Below are 20,226 nucleotides of genomic sequence, written 5' to 3'. Positions count from 1 at the left end.
GTGAGGGGAGCGTGAGATCTGGTTTGCATATTTAATGACCCTCACAACGTTTCCTTTTCTCATTCTGGCACTAAAAATTTTAATCAAAAGCAAAGCACATTACCTAGGCAACTATCCATCCCAACAGACACAAAAGATTTGGGGAAATGACACGTGTTCCTTTCACTTTGGGTGTATATATTAAATGGAGAAGCTCTCTCAGAGGAGCCCCTGTTACCCCAGTCCTAGAGCAGGCCAACGGCCAGCACGGCAGGCAGCAAAACGTTGCTCCAGCTCCAGGCCCTGGCTGAGCAGCACAAACCAAATGAGCTTTTTTTTTTTCCGTGCCAAAAGAACATTCTCCTTTCCTTGAGTTTGATCTAGTTTTGGTCTAGTTTCTTCCTTCTTGGCAAAACTTGCAGAAATAAATCAGGAAAAGCTTTTGGTTTTGAAACATCATCATTTTCTAAAGCAAAGCTACTATGCCATGGAAGTCCTAATAGGTTCCTGAAAGCCACTTGGGTCCTCAGCAGCACACAGAATCATGCAATGCACCAGACCAGTGTTCTCTGCTCACTGCGAAGCAAAAAGGCGAATGAGCCCCACAGAGGGCAGCATCACCTCTGCAATGCTCTTTCCTCAGACGAGGTAGTTATTGCTTGCTTCCATGCTTCCACAGCACAGGGGCTGCACTGTAACAAAAAGGCACTAATGCCACTAAAACACGACTTATTTTGTATGTATTTTTTATTAAAGCATAAAAAGAAGGAGCAACAAAAGCATAGAACTAGTGAGAAGTTTGACGCTGTTTTTTGCCAAACTAGTGCATCACCATGTTTCAGTGGCAGTGCCTGCCATTCTCAGAGAGCTCTCAAGGAGTTCGTCAGAGATTTTTGATGGAATATTATTCTTTCTGTTCTTCATCCTTGACAGTAATTGTTCACAAATGCATGTACTGTCAAGAAGTGATGACATGAATAAAGCGTGACTTTGAACGGAGGGGTATTTCTGTCTGGTCACATAGAGCTTATAAAGGTCTGGCAATGAGACATTGACACCTTGAAGATGCATGTTTAACTTGTTTAAATGAACGGTCAAATTCACCCAAAATGCTGCATCTGTGAACCATTTCTAATATTCACCTTCTGGCTCAGTATTTCCTTTTCATTCCATAGAGGACTTGATTTCACATTGCAAATCATGAACTCTTTTTAGTATTTTACCCCAACTTAGCTACCTTCCTTCGGAAGAGTAAACGCATCCCCTTAACCAGCATGCGGACTTTTAAGGAACTCCTAGAATTGGTGATGATTCAGTCCCACAGACTTCAGGAAACTCCCAGCTTTGATGACAATTTCCACGTCGTTGTGCATTTTTAAAGCTTTTGCACGTCAATTTTTTTTTTTTTTTTTTAATCCTATGCAGTGATATTTCCTCAGATGTCAGTTACCAGTGGCAGCTGCATCATCTTCTGTTAATTTTATAAGTCCCTCTTTTTTACCAACCCTCACCAGGGAACCATCTGTAGCTGTACCAGATAGGTTGACAGATGTTAGTGAGATCACTAGCACCTATGTGCTGAACCACAGGTTAGGGCCCAGCCTTGCTCTGTCTGTTCTCGGTTACTTGGCTGTCAGCATAATGCTGAGGAAACAAGTGGTTTCTCTATGGCTGGAGAACATCTAGGAACTTATGTAGAGAGACTCCACAGAAAAAAAAACCAACAATGGTGAATGATGAATGAGAATGGTGAGAAAACACTGATAGAACCTCTCAACCGGTGTTAGAAATACCTACTGTCAGGGAGACCTTACAGCCACAGAAAAAAGATCAGCTTGTTTGTATAGCTTCTCACCAGCTCCTCACCCCTTTGATAGGGTAAGCATGGGGATGAATGGTGTGGAAGAAAATCTTTCAAATGTATGACTTAGCTGCTTGTGAAACACAAATCCTCGCAGAAAGAAATACCTCTAAAGAAGTAACTTTGTGTTCATCCTATTTCACACAGGTAGAAACAGAATTCCAAGTCACACAGATGGATTCTTTGTTTCCACACACCTTGCTTTGATGCAAGTTTTTGAATGACAGAAGATGCCCATTAACCACAAGCAGATGAGCACATGTGCATAGCATTTAATGCAAACGTACACGTGAAAATGTCACACCCTACTGACAGAAAAAATACTTGAGCTGGACAAGGACAGTAAGTGACAAGATGGCATTATCAGGATAATTTTGCAGCCACTTTTTATTCCAAAAAGTTGTATTTCCGTAAACCTGACATTTCCAAAACAGTGCAAGTGAATTCGAATACAGGTGATCCCGAGCTTCTAAATACAGGTGACATCAATAAGAGTGAACACATTCTTCCAACCACAAGCTCACAAAAAAAGAAATACAGAATTTTACAATATATAAGGAGTGACATTCTAAGAAAAAGGAGTGACGATGATGTGGGTACCCTACTGCATATGCAGACCACACTCCAGAAGTCGTTACAGTCTTCACCCCAGTTTAATCAATGTACAGCATGTGAACCAAATCCTGCTTTTACTTATATTCAAGACACTGTAGCATCTGCATGGATTTGGACAAACATAGAAATTAGTTCTATGACTCTGTTAATCCTTTAGAGAAAGCAATGTTACACATTCCCACATCACATGGATATTAGGCTTGAAACTTGTGCAAGACTCCAAAATGTGCCTATAAAGAGAAGACATTCAAGAAAGTCAGTACTAAATATTGCCAAACACAATCTTCGTGCAACTGTTGCTTTCAGCAAGCTAAATTACTTGCACTTCACTGACATGAAGGGAGCTTCCATCCTATTCATGCAACACGTTAGAAAGGGTTGTTCTTATCTGGTATTTTAGGCTTTGCAAAAAAGAGTTTTTCACTCTGAAAGGACCGGGTAACGGGCATTGAGTTCACAACAGTCCCAATTTCTCTCTCAGATAACACAAGTGATTTCCTAATTGCATTTGAGTAAATTAAAACCAAGGTTTATTCAGAAAACCATACCTACTACTTGTATTAGCAATAATGGCCAGGTACCATGGCATATCAACGGCTGCCTCAGAACACATGAGCCCTTTTGTTGCTTGGGAGGAACTGATGGGAATTCACCTCCAGGAGTAAAAACCTCCAAGAGAAGACCCTCGGTTTCCAAATGAAATGCTCACAAAGCATGCTGTGTAAAATCTCAGCTCTTGGGAAATAAAATTCATCCTGGTGCTGTGGATGACCAAGACTCTGCAAGAATTGTAACTTCCTTTTTGAATTCCATCTTGCAAGATGGAAAGTGAATGGACTTGCAACAGCTTTGCGTTAAGTGAATTCTTCCTTAACATTTTTTTTTTTGTTCTTCCTAATCGTATTTTTCTGACATTACTTTCTTCCTGCCCTAGGAGAACATCAAGATTACTGTTGGTAAGAAAACATTCTACCCATGGCTTTAGAGCTTAAACTAAAGATCTCTCAGGTGCTAGCTTACATGTTTGAAATGAGCTTCCACCTGTGCAGCTTAGAGCCAGCACAAAGTGAACTCTTAGTAGGACAAGAACAAAACCAAAACTAATGACTACTCAGCAAACCTTCAAATGAAGTTGTCCAAGACAACTGATGACTCAGTCCCTAACTGAATTAACTGGAGAGAACCTCAACAATGACTTCCACCAGCTCTGCCAGGCGAGCATCACAGCACAAAGGGACTCAACCAGTGGCTGACACATGGCAACTTCCAGAGCCCTACAAGCTATTTCCAAAGATTAAAAAAAAAAACAAAACAAAACCAGCTGAACCATAGCACAACAATTTTCTATACATTCTTGAATTACACTCCATTTTTGTAAGATTTCTGGAATTGCAACCAACTATTAGTGGGTTCTTTGGTTTGTTTGTGTTTTTCTCTGTTTCTTTTAGGAGTGGAAAGGTCTATCTACGGGATTTTAATATCAGTATTGATATGTTTCATTGTCAAATCTATCTTAACTGGAACAAAGCAAAGAGCTACGCTGGAATTTGAAAAATGAAAGAATTATCATAAAGATTATACATACAAAACCAAAAGCAACTGTGTCAACAAAACTACTGGGAAGCTAACAGCGATGATAATAAGAATTTGTGGATTATTTCACTAATTAGGCCAGTGTCTTGATTTTCATCTAGTGGGGACTTGTGTTGGATCAATAACAGATACTGCACCGTTTTTAACTGTCTTCTTCATATACTTCATATATGGTCAAAAGATCTTTCAAAGAAAAAGCTACTCTTGACTCTTAAAATATAAAAATGAAATATTTTCGGCATGTCTGTTGTTTGGCATTTCTATTGTTCAGTTGTTGTTTAAAAAGTGAAAATGCAATGGAGGATTTTCAACTTTTCCAAGGCAATTTCCTCATTCTTTGGGTAAAACCTCTTCAAAATCAGTTTAAATTCATTATTTGTTTTTCTTGTCCCTTTCACTCTGTTCTCAACAAATCTACTTTTACATCTGCCGTGTTTTTTTTTTTTTAAACTCAGTTTTAGAGAGGACAGATAGAAAAAATTCTTACAGCTAAATAAATGGACTCATTATTTGCTCTTCTGTATATATTTAAGCAACTGCTTACTTAATTCATACTAATTAATGAATTTCATGTCTAACTTTTATCTGGCATTGCTAGGTATTTTAACAGCAGAAAAATAGATGTATTAGGCTTAAATACACCCAGTAAATCTAAATGATGTCAGAAGAGTCGTACTGGAAGGAATTCAACAGTCACTAATGTAATAGGGCTGTCAAAGGACTTCAGCCTTCTGTTTCTGCACTCTGATGCAATCTACTACATGTGGTCATGGCTGGATTGTTTTCAGATGCTATCTTAAGTGATAACTTGCAAGACCCAATCTTTCAAATCAACAATGATTTTTTAGGGAAGATAATCAAATAGACTAACAGTTGTTGGTTTTTTTTCCCAAACACTGAATCAATACTCTTCATTCACTCAAAAACCATTTCCTGCCTAATTGGTGCAGATAGTTAAATTAACAAACACTGATCAATACTGCAGTAATAGCAGGCACTTAATGCCACTAGGAGAGTGGGAGGAACAAACAGGAAACAGGTTAATTTTTTTAAATATGAAACTATAATGAATTTACAAGGAAGAGCAAGGATAAGGCATGTTCTCAAACAGACTTCTTGCGTGTCTTCTGCATTCAGGTTTCCAAACTTCCAGCAGTTCTCTTACATTACCCTAATGCAAGGAGACAGATCCTGCTACCATTCATTCCTTTTATTCTCTCATCTACTACTATACAGCTTCATCATTCTTTCCCTTATATTAATTTTATACCAACACTATAATTTTTATTTACACAAGGTGCAAAGCACAAGTAGAATCTAAAACCAAGCCCCATAGAGACTCACTGTTTCTACTCAGAAACCCAAGAGTTTTTGTTTTTTTTTTTGAAGATACATGGCTGAATTAATTACAATTCCGTGTTTTCCAATTCAACAACTGATTTTATAAGGAACTGCTAATGAATAAAGTGGCAACCTGAGATTCAGTAACATCTGCATCTTGACTAAACTTCCTTAAAACGCCTGATGAAGAATGGCACTCACAGAATCACAAAATGGCTTAGGTTGGAAGGGGCCTTAAAGATCAATGAGCTCTACTGCCCTTCAACGTGCAGGGTTGCCAACTACTAGGTCAGGCTGCCCAGGGCCTCATTCAATGTGGTTTTGAATGCCTCCAGGGATGGGGCATCTACAACTTCAATGGGCAGCTTGTTTCATCAATTCACCACACACTGAGTAAAGAATTTTTTCCTAACATTTAACCTCATTTTTCCATCTTCCAGTTTAAAGCCATTTCCCCTTGCACATTCTATTCTAGGAACACGCAGAAAGGCAATCTCAGGATCCAAAGAACATTTTAATGCGTGCATCTACTTATCTCTCCTAAAGCTATGCTATAAACATTGTGACTCAAGTAGAAAACTCACAAGGCAGGTATAATAGATACAGCATACATCAACTGATCACTTGCTTTTACAGCAACAGCTCACAACTCTTACCAGTAGCTTAAAAGCCATTCTTCTTAACATTAAATATTAATATGGCTCCATTTAAAAAAAAATAATTTAAATTCCAAGGAATTTGTCAATGCCATGGTAGTTGGCCAAATTTTACCCTTTTGGTATCTCAACTGTCAAATCCTGGACCACTCTTAAAATACTAGAGACTGCAAGAGAAAAATTCCCCAATAGAAACATGTCATGCTTTCTTCAGCAATAGAAGGTGAGCTACAAGTCTTGCTACATGTCACTGAGGAAGCATTTTCATTCTTTCCCATTCAGGTCAGTGAAGGATAGACTCATATACAAAACATCACATATGTATAACACTTTAGGTTCTTCAGTTTATAAATCAGACACCAAATTCAACTCAAAAAAAGAGACAATTAAAAGATTTTGGCTTACTGCCATTAAATGGTCTATATACAATATTACCAAGCATTGTGAATTAAGCATATGAGGTTTTCAGCTACTTTGATCTGCAAATCTTCTCTCTTCCATTGAAGTTTAAAAGTACAATAGGATTTATATATACATGTACGCATTCCCAATGATTTAGCCAGATATCAGTGCTTGAGTGAACTATATAGCTATTCAATAGAAACTATAAAACATCGATACAAATATAAAGACATGATCAATATAAAAAGCTTGTATTTATAAAAAATATTTTTAGGTAACAGTCTTCCCCTGAGGGTATACCACATAGTTGGATTCATAAATATTGCTCTGCACTGCAGCTTGGTTACCAAAGTTCAAAGTTCAGCTCTAAAATGAAGTGTAAATAGCTCCAGTCACCTGACATGGCCACAGTGGTTGCCTCAGGATATGTTCCCTAGCTTGTTAGAGTGATAAAGACACAGCATCAACAGGGCCTCCGAAAAATCTGGAGAAGATTCCTTCTTCCACATATGGAAGATACGAGAGCAGGACCTATGGGCAAGCAAGCACGTGTCATATGACTGGGCTTTCCCTTCTCAAGGGCAGTTCACTGATTTTTCTGGACCCAGTCCCAACTATCTTCGGTCTCCTTTCTGTTCTTTTCAGCCTCAATAATTTCTTTGTACCTCCGGCGGAAGAAACCCATCTGCAAATTAAAAAGAAATTATGGTGGTAAGTAACAGCATCATTAGATTGAAACTTATGTTGTCAGAAAATATTGTGAAAAAGAAAGAAAACAGCACCAATGTGAATGTCTAATTTCTGAGCCTGGAGTCATAACTCCTTGTTTACATCAATATGAGATCAAACTGTGTCCCAAATCTTCACGAGTCCTTTGCACACTATAGTTCAACTACTGTAAGTCTTCCTATATGAAACAAAACTACTAAACAAAACCAAACCCAAATATTTCTAATAAACATAGACCAGGAATGGCAGATACAGGGTTATTGCTACCAAATAAAGACTAATGTAAACTTTGGATGTAATCCTAAAGTACAAGCTAGCACTTGGGTGCCAGGTCCAGGATACTGGAGTTTTATGAACTGTGCTCCCATTGTCCACAAACGCATGAAACAAAAGAGATCAGAGGAATTCAGTGAGACCACCTTCACATACCTGCCTTTTTTTAAACTCTTTGAGAAAAGCCAGTACATGCTGTCACTGGTGCTTCATCATGGTTGTGAGATGTTATTTTAGCTCCTGTGTTTCCAGAAGTATCAGCCATAGAAATTACTCTCCTCTTCCTACCAGGAATCTAAATTTAGAGCTCAAGTTTTCTATTTAATGATAATCTGTGTTCAGATGCTTTGGAACAAACAGATAGCTTCAGATTCTTCTTTTTGCTAAATGATTTCCCTTGTCTTTTTGCAAACAGCTGTGTGAAGTCAGAAGGCAAACCAGAAGTTTGATCCTACAAGATGCAGAGCAGTAACAATAACTATTCTTTTTAATTCCTAGACTCTCGTGATTAAAAAAAAAAATAAAAAAAAAAGCTAGCAGTTTTCATTTCAGTTTGTATATAAACCTCTTACATTTCTGTTTTTTGGTGGTTTTTTTTTTCCCTTTCAGATTAACAAAAATGATTTTAATAATAGACCTTGGTAAGTATTCACAAATAACTCCTCAAACTTAGCAGCGCACCATGTAGACAACTGAATCAATATTTTGTTCATCATAATTAAACATTTATATAACTCCTACCACTCCAAACCTGTTTTCTTAACTCCTGCTGAGTAAAACACAATGCGTTAGACTGCCTCTATCAGTCAGTTATTACCATCCTTTATTCCCAAACTGGCCATATGTAGGAATATTTTGTGCTGTTTTATCACTGGTATGGTTCTATTAAGTCAGGCTTTCTATTTTCAGTTCTTCAGCAACTTTAATTTTCTTCAAGTATATTTTAACTCATGGGGCTCTGGAAGACTACTTGTTCAAACTGATGAGTGTGCTCATCCAGCACAGCTTCCTAAATCGTAGAACCACAGAATGGCTTGCATTGGAAGGGACCTTAAAGATCATCAAGCTTCAACCTCCATATCTGCTACTCAGTACATGCAAACACGCTGATAATGGTCTTTCTGTTTCAGGTCCTCACAAAAAGGATGCTGTCAAATTTTGAAGAGCCATGACTCCCTCGCCTCCCAGTGTCTTTAAGAATAGTGTTCGCAGGAACACGGGGGAAGAAAAGGAATTAAAGAAGAGTTTAACTAGTTTTCTGTTCTTTAAACTTGCTCAAAAACAAACAAACAAACAAACAAAACAACAAAAAAAAACCAGGTAAACTTCCATCTCCTGTAGCAAAAAAATAACATCACACTGATTTTTTTTCACTTCTATCTACAGCTCTACCAGTGCAAAGGATGTATTCTGAGAATAAAACCTCAAGATGGCAACATCTTGATCGGACAAGAGGGGGATGTCTTTCAATTAAGAGGGGACATTTAAGTTAGATGTAATTAATAAATTCTTTCTGCAGAGGGTGGTGAAGTGCTGGAACATGCTGCCCCGGAGGCATTCAAGGCTGGGTTGAATGAGACCCTGGGAAGGCTGATCTTGTGGTTGGCAACCCCACACATTACAGGAGGGCTGGAACTAGATGATCTTTAAGGCCTCCTCCAAACTAAACAGTTCTATGATCATAAAATCTTAGTGAAACCTTACCGATGCCAGTGTACTTTGGATCAATGGAGACTTAAAGCTGACAGCAGACTTTGTCCTTAGATTTTCATGCTCCAACATGGAAGCTTTAGTGAATTATTTTATTGGTAACAAAATTAATAAGTTAGAACCTCCTTCCTCCTCTGTCGTCGCCATGTTTCTACCAGTGGGATTCATCGTAGGTACTTATTTTAGTCTTGGGAACCTGCAGATACACCTTACATATGCTCAGGGAGCAGATGTGTCGAAGAAGTGGGTGCCATTTTTGTATTACCAGGTTTTGTAACAGACCGACAAGTTCTGCACATTGAAAATAGAACTGCCAGGGGACTTGGTTTCCTAAGATTAACAAGAGAAGTTCAATTTGTAGCTTTTGAAAACAGGTTTTAAACCCCTAAGGTTTCCATCCTTCATGCTACAACATCCTTGGTTCAATAAAATCCTCACTTGAAGTTATAATCAAAATTATAGAAAGGCTTTTTAATTTCCTCTAGGGCCAAACAAACAAAAGCAAACTCCCACTGTTATTTTAATAAAAATTGTCTGTTTGTGAACATCTGCTTCAGGAATTATCTTTAAAAGTTGGTTATGATAGTTTTGGTATTTTACTATTTCATTACTGGATACAGAATGCTTTTGTATAGCTTTTCAGTAGGGCAAAAAAAGTGAGCTGAAGATATGAATAAATATTAGTGAAGCATGAGATCCAGCATCTACAGGTGATTTCACTGTGAAGCTATGTATGTTCACTTGCTGTCAGTGTTGTGAATAATTCGAAATTAAGTAGAGAGCTTAATTTAAATGCAACATAAATTAGAAACTGGACCTTAAGATTTTTTTATTGGACATTTTAAAAGCAGCGTTTGGGATTGGTTACATTTGCCCTCCCTAAAAGGAAAAGGCATGCTTTGTTATGGGACACTGCTTCTTAGGGTCAACATAGCATGCTTCCACTTAATGAGACAGAGTCCTTCTGATCATCAGAAAGATTTTCTTTTGATGGCTGCAAAGTAATCACAACTTATCATGGCTTCACAAGAGACCACACAGTGCACATATCCGTCTTCTTACAACAAACAGATTTCATTAAAAATGACAGCAATATTAACCCATATGGCAATGGCAGATAAGTGCCTGTGGCAAGCTGGAAAGAACAAGTGAGTTTAACATGCTGGAGAAGGGGTAATAAGGAGGATGACACATGGATAAAAGCCAGAGAAATGGTGCAACGTGGATACAGAGTTTATGCTGTTTCAGTTCACTGGGGCAAGAGTGACATCAGAGACTTTTTGCCTCCAGTATTTTTTCTACTAATGTAAGGCCCTTAAGAGAACTCAGAAATTCCAGGGAGGATAACTGGGACTCAGTGCTGAATTTCAAACAGGGTAAAGAGGAGAGATCGCCAGCTACAGCAGGAGCACTGCTGTAAAGGCATTTGTAGAAGTGGCATTTTCAATGGACCGGTGCAGTGGCCTCCAGCCTGATTCATGGTCCATGATTCTCTCCTATTGTTCAATTCTCCCACTTTTTGCTTTCCATAGAGGCGCATGCATGTGTGTACATATGCATGGATGAATATGGCAAAGGACCAGTCAAGTCCAGACCTGTGAGCCCACCATGCAATGTGCAAGTGCATACCACCACAGGCAAGGAAAGGACTGATGGCAGTACTCTGATCAATAAACTTGTGCCTGGGGAAGGAACTCGTCAGACGAAGAGCAATAGGAGAACCTTATTGCGGGAGGCAAGGAGAGAGTACATGGGAAGACAAAGGGATATAATGGAAGAAGAGCAATCAGCTACCAAAGGCAATGCAGGAAAAAAGCAAACCCTAGTCAGAAATGGGTGAAAATTATCTGAGAAAGCTGAAGAGGACCTCAGTTTTGGGCCTTCTGGGTCAGCGTGGCCAAGAAAAAGTCATCAACAGTGGGACACTACTCAGCTTGCCTCATCCTTTATTCTTAACCCTGACAGGGCTCACCAGAGGGGAACAGCTATGCTGGGGCACCAAGTCCCAGTACATTTTCTCTGAGGGAGATCAAAGTCTTCTGAAATATAGGGATAGTCCCAAAATCCTGGGGCTATCATTGTCACTCCCAATGGAAGTGACATCCCAGGAAGAGAGAGATGGACTGAACTGCCTGCAAACCTACAAACTGCCACGGTTTACATGTCATGATAAATGGCAAAGGAGCGTGTCCTTGCTTTTAAACAAATTCACACAAATTCAGGCAGAAACAAATAAAATGGAAATAAAAAGTTGATACGGTCTTTATCAGAATAGACAAACAATGGCCAGTCCCTTCTGGAGATGCTTCAAATAAGTATTAGAGCTCTGTAAATACGGAACTTAGATTCAAAACCTAAAACCACCCATAGATCTTACACTTATTCTTAACTGAGCTGTTCCAGCCCGTGCACCTTTTTCTAGCAAAACCTTACTGCCATCTACAGTATAATCTGAGCAGAAAGCATGTTTCTGGCAAAACAGAGTAACAAAGCAACAGAAAATCTGTGTTTCTTGTTGTCTGGGGAATTACACCTGTTAGCGTGAAGTTATATCTTGTCACGCGACAGCACTGTCAAGTCCTGAGTATTCAAATCTTGAGTATTCAAAGTCCCTTTCACTCGCATTCTGCTGCCATGTCAGTTCTAAATCATTTAAAATCACCCGTAACACTTGCACAAAGATGCATTCGTCAAGCACTCACACAAACTGAACATCCAAGCCAAAGTAATTCTGAAGTGTTAACATCATCACAAATTACTGCCTTTTTTTTCTGCTGCTACTTTCTGCCCTCCCATCTGTGCCTCCACAGGCCAGCCACTGTCCCAACCTAATGAAGAGTGAAATAAGTGTGGGCTACAGAAGAATGGTAAGATCACATATTTCTTTAAACTAGTCTTTTTCTCATTATTGTCACGCGTTAAGAAACAAGATAAGAGCAGCTAGATCCTCCTTCAAAATAATATTTTAACCCGACTTTAGTACACTGGTATTTGCAGACTGTAACTGAAGAAGGAATACAGGTTTGTGAACAATGTTCACACAGAATCTGTAACATTACCAGAGACTTTTGCCACTAATGACAATCAGCAAGGTATAAATTTTTAACTACATTTCTACCATATCCTGATATACTAAGCTGCACACGAGGAAGTATTGACTTCTATCAGTACAGAGCTTCTGATAAATGTCTTCTAATGGATTATATTGACCAGAGTGTAAACTAACAAGTAAAAAGAGAGCGAAATAAGTACTGATATACTTGCAACTCAGAAATGAAACAAAATTTAAGAGCCACTGAAGAAATCTCCCACTGAACAACACCTGGATTCTTTGAGTTTAGTGCCTTATTCACAAGCCATCTTTATTATACAGTTACTCCACTACAGTAAGCACAATCCAGTCATATCTGAACAGCCACAGTCTGGATTTACATCAGAAATGATTTACTGCCCCATCTCTCTAACCTAGGCAGAGGTCCAAAGCCATTTACCTGGTGGCCCTTCTGAAAGAACTAAGCAGATCAAAAAATGTACAGCTAATCATACCCAAAGGGAGAACCAGGAGCTTCATCCCCAGCAAGGTGCCACCAGCACCCCGAATTTCTGCACAGCAGACTGGCGCTGCTGGGACTGGAAGCACTGAGCGTTTCCTCTTGCAGAGATCAATTGTTGCTTATTAACATGAATCTCATTTTACTGCCAAGAAGGCAGGGGAAAAAAGAAAAAAAAAAAAAACCAACACTTTGCACTTGGGTTCACGTGGCCCTGGATCATTCTGGCATGTGGCCAGCTCCAAGAGGATGCACCATTTCCTTCCTCCCAATTAAAGTACCCTTGCCACAGTACAGAGGGGTCATGAACAGATACTGTGGATCAGCTTTTCCACTGGGGACTGGCAAACTGCCAGTGCCTGGGCCTCCCTGTGAGGAAAAGGCCTTTTTGGAAAGCAGCCATAAGTACTGGCTGGAGTTTAAGGAGAAACTGTATATTTGGGAGGAAGGATGGTATTGTGGTTAAGGTAACATGAGGACTCCGGTGGTCTGGCTTGATTATTCAGTCTTCCACTGACTTTCTGGGAGGTGAATCTCTTTGCTTTTCAGTAACGTAGGTCCTCATTTGCTCAATTAAACATGCAAGAAGATAAATACATATGCTTCAAACATCACCATTTCATAAGCAGTTGCTATGTGAGTGAGTTGGTGCGTATATACAAAATGACAAACAGAGCTTTGTAGCTGGGAAAACAAGGTAAAGAAAAGCTGAGCAGTTTGCTCAATGGTAAGCCCTCTTTACAAACACTTCATTCAGCTACCATGGAAGAATCTGACATCTAACACCTGTATCTAATCCCAACTTATTGCTATACATGTTGCTATGCAGAAAAAATGAACAAAAAAGTACAACATAACTCCTAAGTTCATGCAGACTGGCAAATTAACTCAAGATATTACTGCTAGTACTTGGAGTGAAGACCTGTAAGACTCCATAGATTTTAAAAGGAAATCTATTTTATATGGTTTAGTAGTAAAACAAGCATAGTTTTTAAACATGTTTTTTTCTCAGACAGTAATCTTGTGAGGCTGAAGTAATAATGAAAAAATAACGTGCTCTTTTTTTGCTAAACTGAGCCCATGCAGTCATTAAATAAACTACTTATTTAACTAAATGCTTTATGTCTGTCTCAAAAGCCAAGTTTTCAAAGAACATAAGGAAGGCTGAGTACTCCGAGTAGGTAATGCAAATTCAGAAGAGCCATATAACGAAAAAGACCCATTCAGGTGTGCAAATGAGATAACTGCACTTAGAGACAGATACCAGTTCAGTCAGTCTGACACAGTATTTCAGTATTTTTCCAATACAGCGTGTCCTGCTGCTGTCACTCATGCATATGATTTGGAATTCACCATGTGACAAGTCATACCCTGCAGTGCTTGCCCCATTCTAAACACACTGTCCAGAACACAAGGATGTGTTCTTCTAACCACCACTCACGCAACTTTTCTCCCAGGAGCTGTTCATTATTTTCAATGGACCTGCTTGCTAAAGAGGTGCAGAATAAAGTTGGCAGCATTAAAGAGCACCTGAAGCAAATGTGTGCCACTGAACTCCTCCATGCTGAAAAAATGGCTTCCACTGTCATTCACTGATGCTTGCTGAGTGTCTACAGAGGCCAAACATTGGATGTGAGCACAGTGAGGTGGTGAATGGTGTATTCAGCAGTGGTGACAGTGACGGTGGGTCACCTCCACTGGTGCAGATTTTTACAAATGCAGCATGCAGGCTCTGATATGTCTGATAAAACAAATTTTATTGTTATTGTGCTCTTTGTATCTGTTGTAGTTTCCATGGAAATAAATAGAAGGTGTTACTTTCAGAGAGACTTATGTATTTTGCTAAGGAGGCTCTGGTCTGTGGAAACAAAGAGAATTCCTGTGACTGGACTTTGAAAGCTCCTTCAGCACTGAGTTCTGGCAACTCCACTTTAATGAAAGCATGAACTTCTTGCAGGATAGCAACTGTGTACAGTAACTTGCATGACAGATGTTGCAAGCATACTTGTAAGTTTAATCAAAAAGCAAACTAACCAACATTAAAATCCATAAACACTTCCACATGGTTTGAAGATTTTTTTTTCCTATTGCAAAATTTTACTGAGTAGTTTATTTTTAAAAAGTCACAGAATGAACACAGCCATCATCCAAAGTTCATCTGTGATTATCAGTCTCAAGAACTGGAAAGAATACAGCGTTTGCTGCAGATATGTCTGGACAAGTTATTATATACTGATTTCTTTATCTCAGCAGGGAACAGGACAGCAATTAAACAAATCATTCCTGAAAGTGCAATTAATTTAAGATATCCATCAATCCATATTTTCTATTTCCTCTCCAAAGAAGAAAAGACAAACTACTGAAATACTTCTGGGTTTCTTTGATATCCAAGGACTAAAAGTTAAAGACTACTTCTGGAATCAATAAACTGTAGCTTTACAATCATATTTCGATAGCCCTGACTTGCCAAAAGTGTATGAATTAAAGCTGTACGATGTCCATAATTATCTGAATAAATTATTTGCATGGCTTTAGCTGAACTAGGAGGAAATGGCTACGGCTGGTGTAAGTCATAACACAGCATTTCCCACTCTGACACCAAGCCTGAAGAGAGAATTCAGACTATGCAGGTCACATTTTCTCTGCTCTTGGTGTTTGGATCTGAGGGATGCTAACAGCTTCCAATAAACACACATGCTGTATTCCAGCAGCAGGGAACCTTGGAACTTTAGGTACTTATTTGCAACTTTTCAGTCTACACGCATATTCTTCTGATGGTCTGGGCTCCTGAAAATGACGGCTATATTTCTTCTTTTTGGAAAGACAATTCAAACCACAACCCAACCTCTCTCTTGCTAGTGAGTTCAATTTATTCTTGTGGTGAGAGCTACTTAGCTGCAACGGCTGGGATGTTCTCAAAGTGACCTGGCAAGCACTGCTCCCATTTGGAGGACATTGAGACCAGAGAATGCTCAGCCACAGTATTATTACTGTTGTACATTTACATAGCTCATTTTATCCACAAAGATAACAAAGGCATTTCACAAGTACTGGACACATTACCACTGAAATGTTGCCAGCCCTACTCTTGTGGGAGGTGAACAAACACTACATGGTAGCCAGCAAACCCACTGGGAAAGGCAGTGTTTCAGCTACAACAGTAGCATTAACCGTTTATTTGGCTAAGAATAAGTAAAATGCAAGGATGTCTATAACCAATCATCATGTAACATCTAGTCAAATTTCAAAAAGCAAAGCAAATCATCCGAATAACCTACTTCAAGAACAAAACAAAAGAAGCATTTCAGTCACTGCCACCAAATAGAACCCCTTTTGCTCTTGGGGGGGTCTACAAATATTTAGTAATACTCACTTTGGTCTTGAAAAAGGAAACTATATAAAACACAGCTCTGAGTGTTCTTTGAGAACATCTGCCCTGGAAGATGTTATTTGTAGAGATAACCAAACATTTCCACTGCCCAGTTCCCTCAAGGTTTTCAAGGTGTTACAAACACTGAAGATTCATCCATGTTTGGGATGTAATATGGGTTTGGCCTTCAGTGACAGAACCTAATCATCACGCGACTGAATTAGTACTGCAGTAACAGGACAATACCAAAAAAAGCCAAATTCTGGAAGGACTGAGCCAACAATATGTATAAAAAATGCATGTTTTACCCTTGACAAAAGATTACTTATTATAGCAGGTAACAGTTTCCATGAAGCAAACACGTAAACAGGTAAGTTGTGGAGCACAACCACCAAAATTAAAAGTTTACCACAAAAACTCCACAGAATTGGAGCAGCAATTTGAGAAGTACAGAAAGACAAATGTCAGAGAACATGAATGAAATACATACAAAGTTTTGCATTTTGAGTTGACAGTTGAGTTTGGTCTGTGGTATATAGCTCCTGCAGGTAGGATTTACACTTTCATAAGTGAGATAATGCGAAAAATGAGAAAGAAACAGTACCGGAACATGGAAGAAAGCATGAGAAAGGGAAATAAAAAAGAGAAACATAGATATCCTTTCTTTAATGAGTTCTTAGGCAGCTGATAGAAACATCCACATCTTGACAGAAACAACTTCTGGGCATTTTGAAATGCACCCTTCCCGTAACTAGACCCTAGTAAGTGCAATAGCAATCTGAGCCAACTGCCTTGTTTATCTGAATGATTATGATTCTTAAAAGTGAAGTATCACCACAGTACATACTGCTTTATTCTTGGAATTCCATGTACAGAAAGGAAGAGGAATGCAAGTTACGAATACAAGCAACTTGCATCAAAGATACGGAATGCCACTAAGTGTCACCAGGCTTCTCCTGTCCCCAGCTCCACAACCTACATTTGATGCTAGACAGATGTGATAATGGTTGGGTTACACCACCCAGCCAGGAGGCTTTTTGTAGTGAAAAGGGTTCTTCCTGGAAAGATTACATGGAAAGACATATTTATACGTACATATATATGGAAATATGTATTTCCCCTCACAGAAAGCTTGACTTCGCCCCTATACTAAAATCCAAGGAGGTTTTGTGCCATAATGATATGTGCGTATGGTCTGAAGAAAAAAAAAAAAGAAAAAAAAAGAAAAAAAAGTTTTATTTCATTACAGAGTCACAGTTCTAAAACCTGATCTCCAGGAACCAGGATAGGGGTTGGCACAAGGACAGGACAGGAAGTAGCAATGAGCCTCTGCCACCTGAGCTGTAGATAAAAGGGAAAGAAAAGGTCTTCAGGCTTGTAACACGAGATACATAGAATGGCAAAGAGTAAGAGCAGGTTTAGCCATTCTTTTTTCCCCTCTGTTGGAAAACAGCAAACTGTATGTTTTGGCAAAATGTTTGAGGCCCTAAGAAAGGGAAAGTGTCTCCTTCCAAAAAGGGGAAAGAGAAAAATGCTCCAACAACATGTGAGGTAATGACAAACACTGCATGCAGCGGAATGCAAGTGTTCCTTCAAAGTCACTTGTGCAGTCCCAGAAAAAAAAGAGTCTAAATAGCTTATCAAAGCAGATAATCAAATCCAAATAGACCTTCAAAAAAACTTCTTAGGTTTGCCTGGCCTTTTTTTCTTAAAAATAAGAACAAAAAACAAAGGAACTTCACAAACAAAACCAACCACCTTTGTATTTCAAAGCTTCTCCCCTTAAAGCTGTGCCAGGAGACAGTGCCATCCACACATACAGCCTCTGCTTAAGTGAGGATTTCCTAAGATCAGCATAGATCAGGATTTAAGTTCCTCAATGGAACAAGCCTGTTAGAAGCCTGGACAAACTGTAAGCACACTGAGTGAAAAACTGTCTTCAGAATATTTCTCCTACAAGTTACAGGAAGTCTTCAAACTCTAATTTAAAGGCAAAGAGCAAATAGACATAGGTCTAGCACATAGGCAGACATCCTGAAGAGTAGTAATCCCTTTGATAAACAAAAAACAACACATGCATATGGGTACTATTCTGCTGGTCTTTCTCCTGTTTGCAATCCTGCCAAAAAATCCAAGGTTTAGAGCAGAAGAATGTCTTATAATGCAAGGGACAGCTAGATTAGCTCTCTACCCCAGGAGCCCAAAAGCTGTAGAACAATTCTAGTACCTCCTCTTCTACAAATTGAAGCTGTATACAACAGGTGCAGGCTCAGTTCAGAAATAAACTTAATTTCTATATGAATCAGTTTAGATAGAAGTCCATCTCCTGTACTAAACACAGAGAAAAAGACAGCATTACTGCAGTGAATACAAAATCTCTGTTTTGCAAATCACTTACACCACTGGCTCCACATATGACTGCTGCCCAGGCATCCATTCTGGTGCTCTGTAACACTTCCCCCCCCTTGACATCCTCTGAGCACAGATCATTTCTTTCCTTTCTGTGCACTTTGTCTAAAGCAATATGGATTGAATGACTCACTCCATTATTCAAGCCACTTCCAAGGTAGCACTCCTATTTTTGTATTTGTGTTATAGTGTAATATTTATTGTGTCATAATATATTACGCTTTGGTTTTTCATTTGCCAGTTCTCCTCTGATTTACAGGTGCATAAATCTATCAGCTCTGAAGAGTTTCTTGTTCCCATGTATGGCTGCAGTCCTAACTGTTGAGCGAGCAGTGCATGAGATAGCAGTCCCCAGAATAATCCAGCCATGATCATTTTTCCCTTCTGAAACTGCCAGTGCTTATGAAACCCTGGGTTCATTCAGCACATGGGTAGCTGTCCTGAAGCAAAGCAGCCTCTACTCTCCACAAGCATCCAGAAGCCACCAAAGAGGTGCAAGCCAACCTCTGTGGGTAAAAAGCAAAATGTATTATTGTTGGCATCGGCATAAGAATCCCTCCAGCTCCTCTCATATATGGGAGACCAAGGGCAAGACATGAGCAGGGAGCGTGAGATGTGCTGAGGACAAAGCAGCAGGAGCAGGAACTCATTCCCATGGATGCCAGTACAAAAGCATCCAGAGCAGATGAACAGGATATGAATAGCAAAAAGGGTTGGGAGTAAAATCGTGCTATTCAACAAAATATGCAAAAATGAGGTAACTCTTGCCAGTCTGCGTTATGCATGGCATCTCCTGGAAGACAGAGAAAGCTGCTCAGTCCATCTGAATCTGTTTGCACTTAAACCAGAGGAAATGTGGAGTCTACATGAAGTATTAAAATAGACAAGCAGAGAAGCAACACCAGTCAAACACCAATCAAGTTCATGCTATGCATATGGATAAATAAGCTTTCAGTGAAGTAAAATAAGCAAGCATTGAACATTAATTCCATTGACATGGGTCTCTAGACTGTGCAATTTCTGATCTGCAAATAATGAAATGATTACCATCTCATCTTACTGTACTCACAGTTAACTTCATTCTGATTCAAATCAGGATTTAGGGCTGAAATTTCTCTGAGAGCTCATTCCTGCTAATGCCATTAATTCAAGCAACATATAATGTGAAATGCTTACATGCATTGCAATATTTTTCTGCAACAGAAAGTAGCTCCTCAATCTGTCTGCAAAACGTTGTTGTGTTCAAGAACTTGCCTGTTGTGACACTTGAGGTCTGACCAAACACACAACAAGAACGTCCCTTCCCTGCCAGGCCATGACACAGGCACTGCTCCAGCACACAGCTCCATGATAAAGGGGTTGCTCTGGCTCTGTTTGGTGTGAAAAGTCACATTCCAGGACCACAGCTTAACTCTAGCTATCTTCTTAACAAAAAAAATAGAAAATTTATGCTGTAGTCCTAAAGCTTGTGTCATTTCTAGTTCTTGCTAGCAATTCTGCAGTGTCCAAATCGCCAACTAACTCATAGCTATTCTTTCACCCCACAGTTAAAGCAAAAGCAAACGAACAAAAACTTCACTTCTAATATTTTACACACATATATAAAAACATGGACTTTTTCACATGCAAAATTTAGGCACGACTCAAGGATATGCTTGGTCCGTTTTGCCCAACAAAGATTTACAGTCAAGCAATTAAGATTCCTTTGTAGGACGGCAACTTTCCCATGTCAGTTTT

General features: G+C 39.2%; 1 protein-coding gene across 1 annotated transcript in view; it reads right to left on the bottom strand.

Annotated features, from left to right (window-relative positions):
- Positions 1-2,209: 2,209 nt before the first annotated feature.
- The window catches only part of ITGA9 (integrin subunit alpha 9), a 214,680-nt gene continuing 196,663 nt past the window's right edge, over positions 2,210-20,226 (bottom strand). The window contains exon 28 of the mRNA XM_042888607.1: positions 2,210-7,132. Coding sequence (XP_042744541.1) covers positions 7,034-7,132 — 99 coding nt within the window. The 3' untranslated portion in view covers positions 2,210-7,033. The remainder of the gene's footprint in view (positions 7,133-20,226) is intronic.

The sequence above is a fragment of the Lagopus leucura genome, unplaced genomic scaffold (assembly GCF_019238085.1).
Source record: "Lagopus leucura isolate 7727_CA_CO unplaced genomic scaffold, USGS_WTPT01 Super-Scaffold_100157, whole genome shotgun sequence".
In the NCBI taxonomy this organism is placed as follows: domain Eukaryota; kingdom Metazoa; phylum Chordata; class Aves; order Galliformes; family Phasianidae; genus Lagopus; species Lagopus leucura.
The sequence above is the reverse complement of the archived record's forward strand: the minus strand, read 5'-3'. Positions and strand labels throughout refer to the sequence as shown.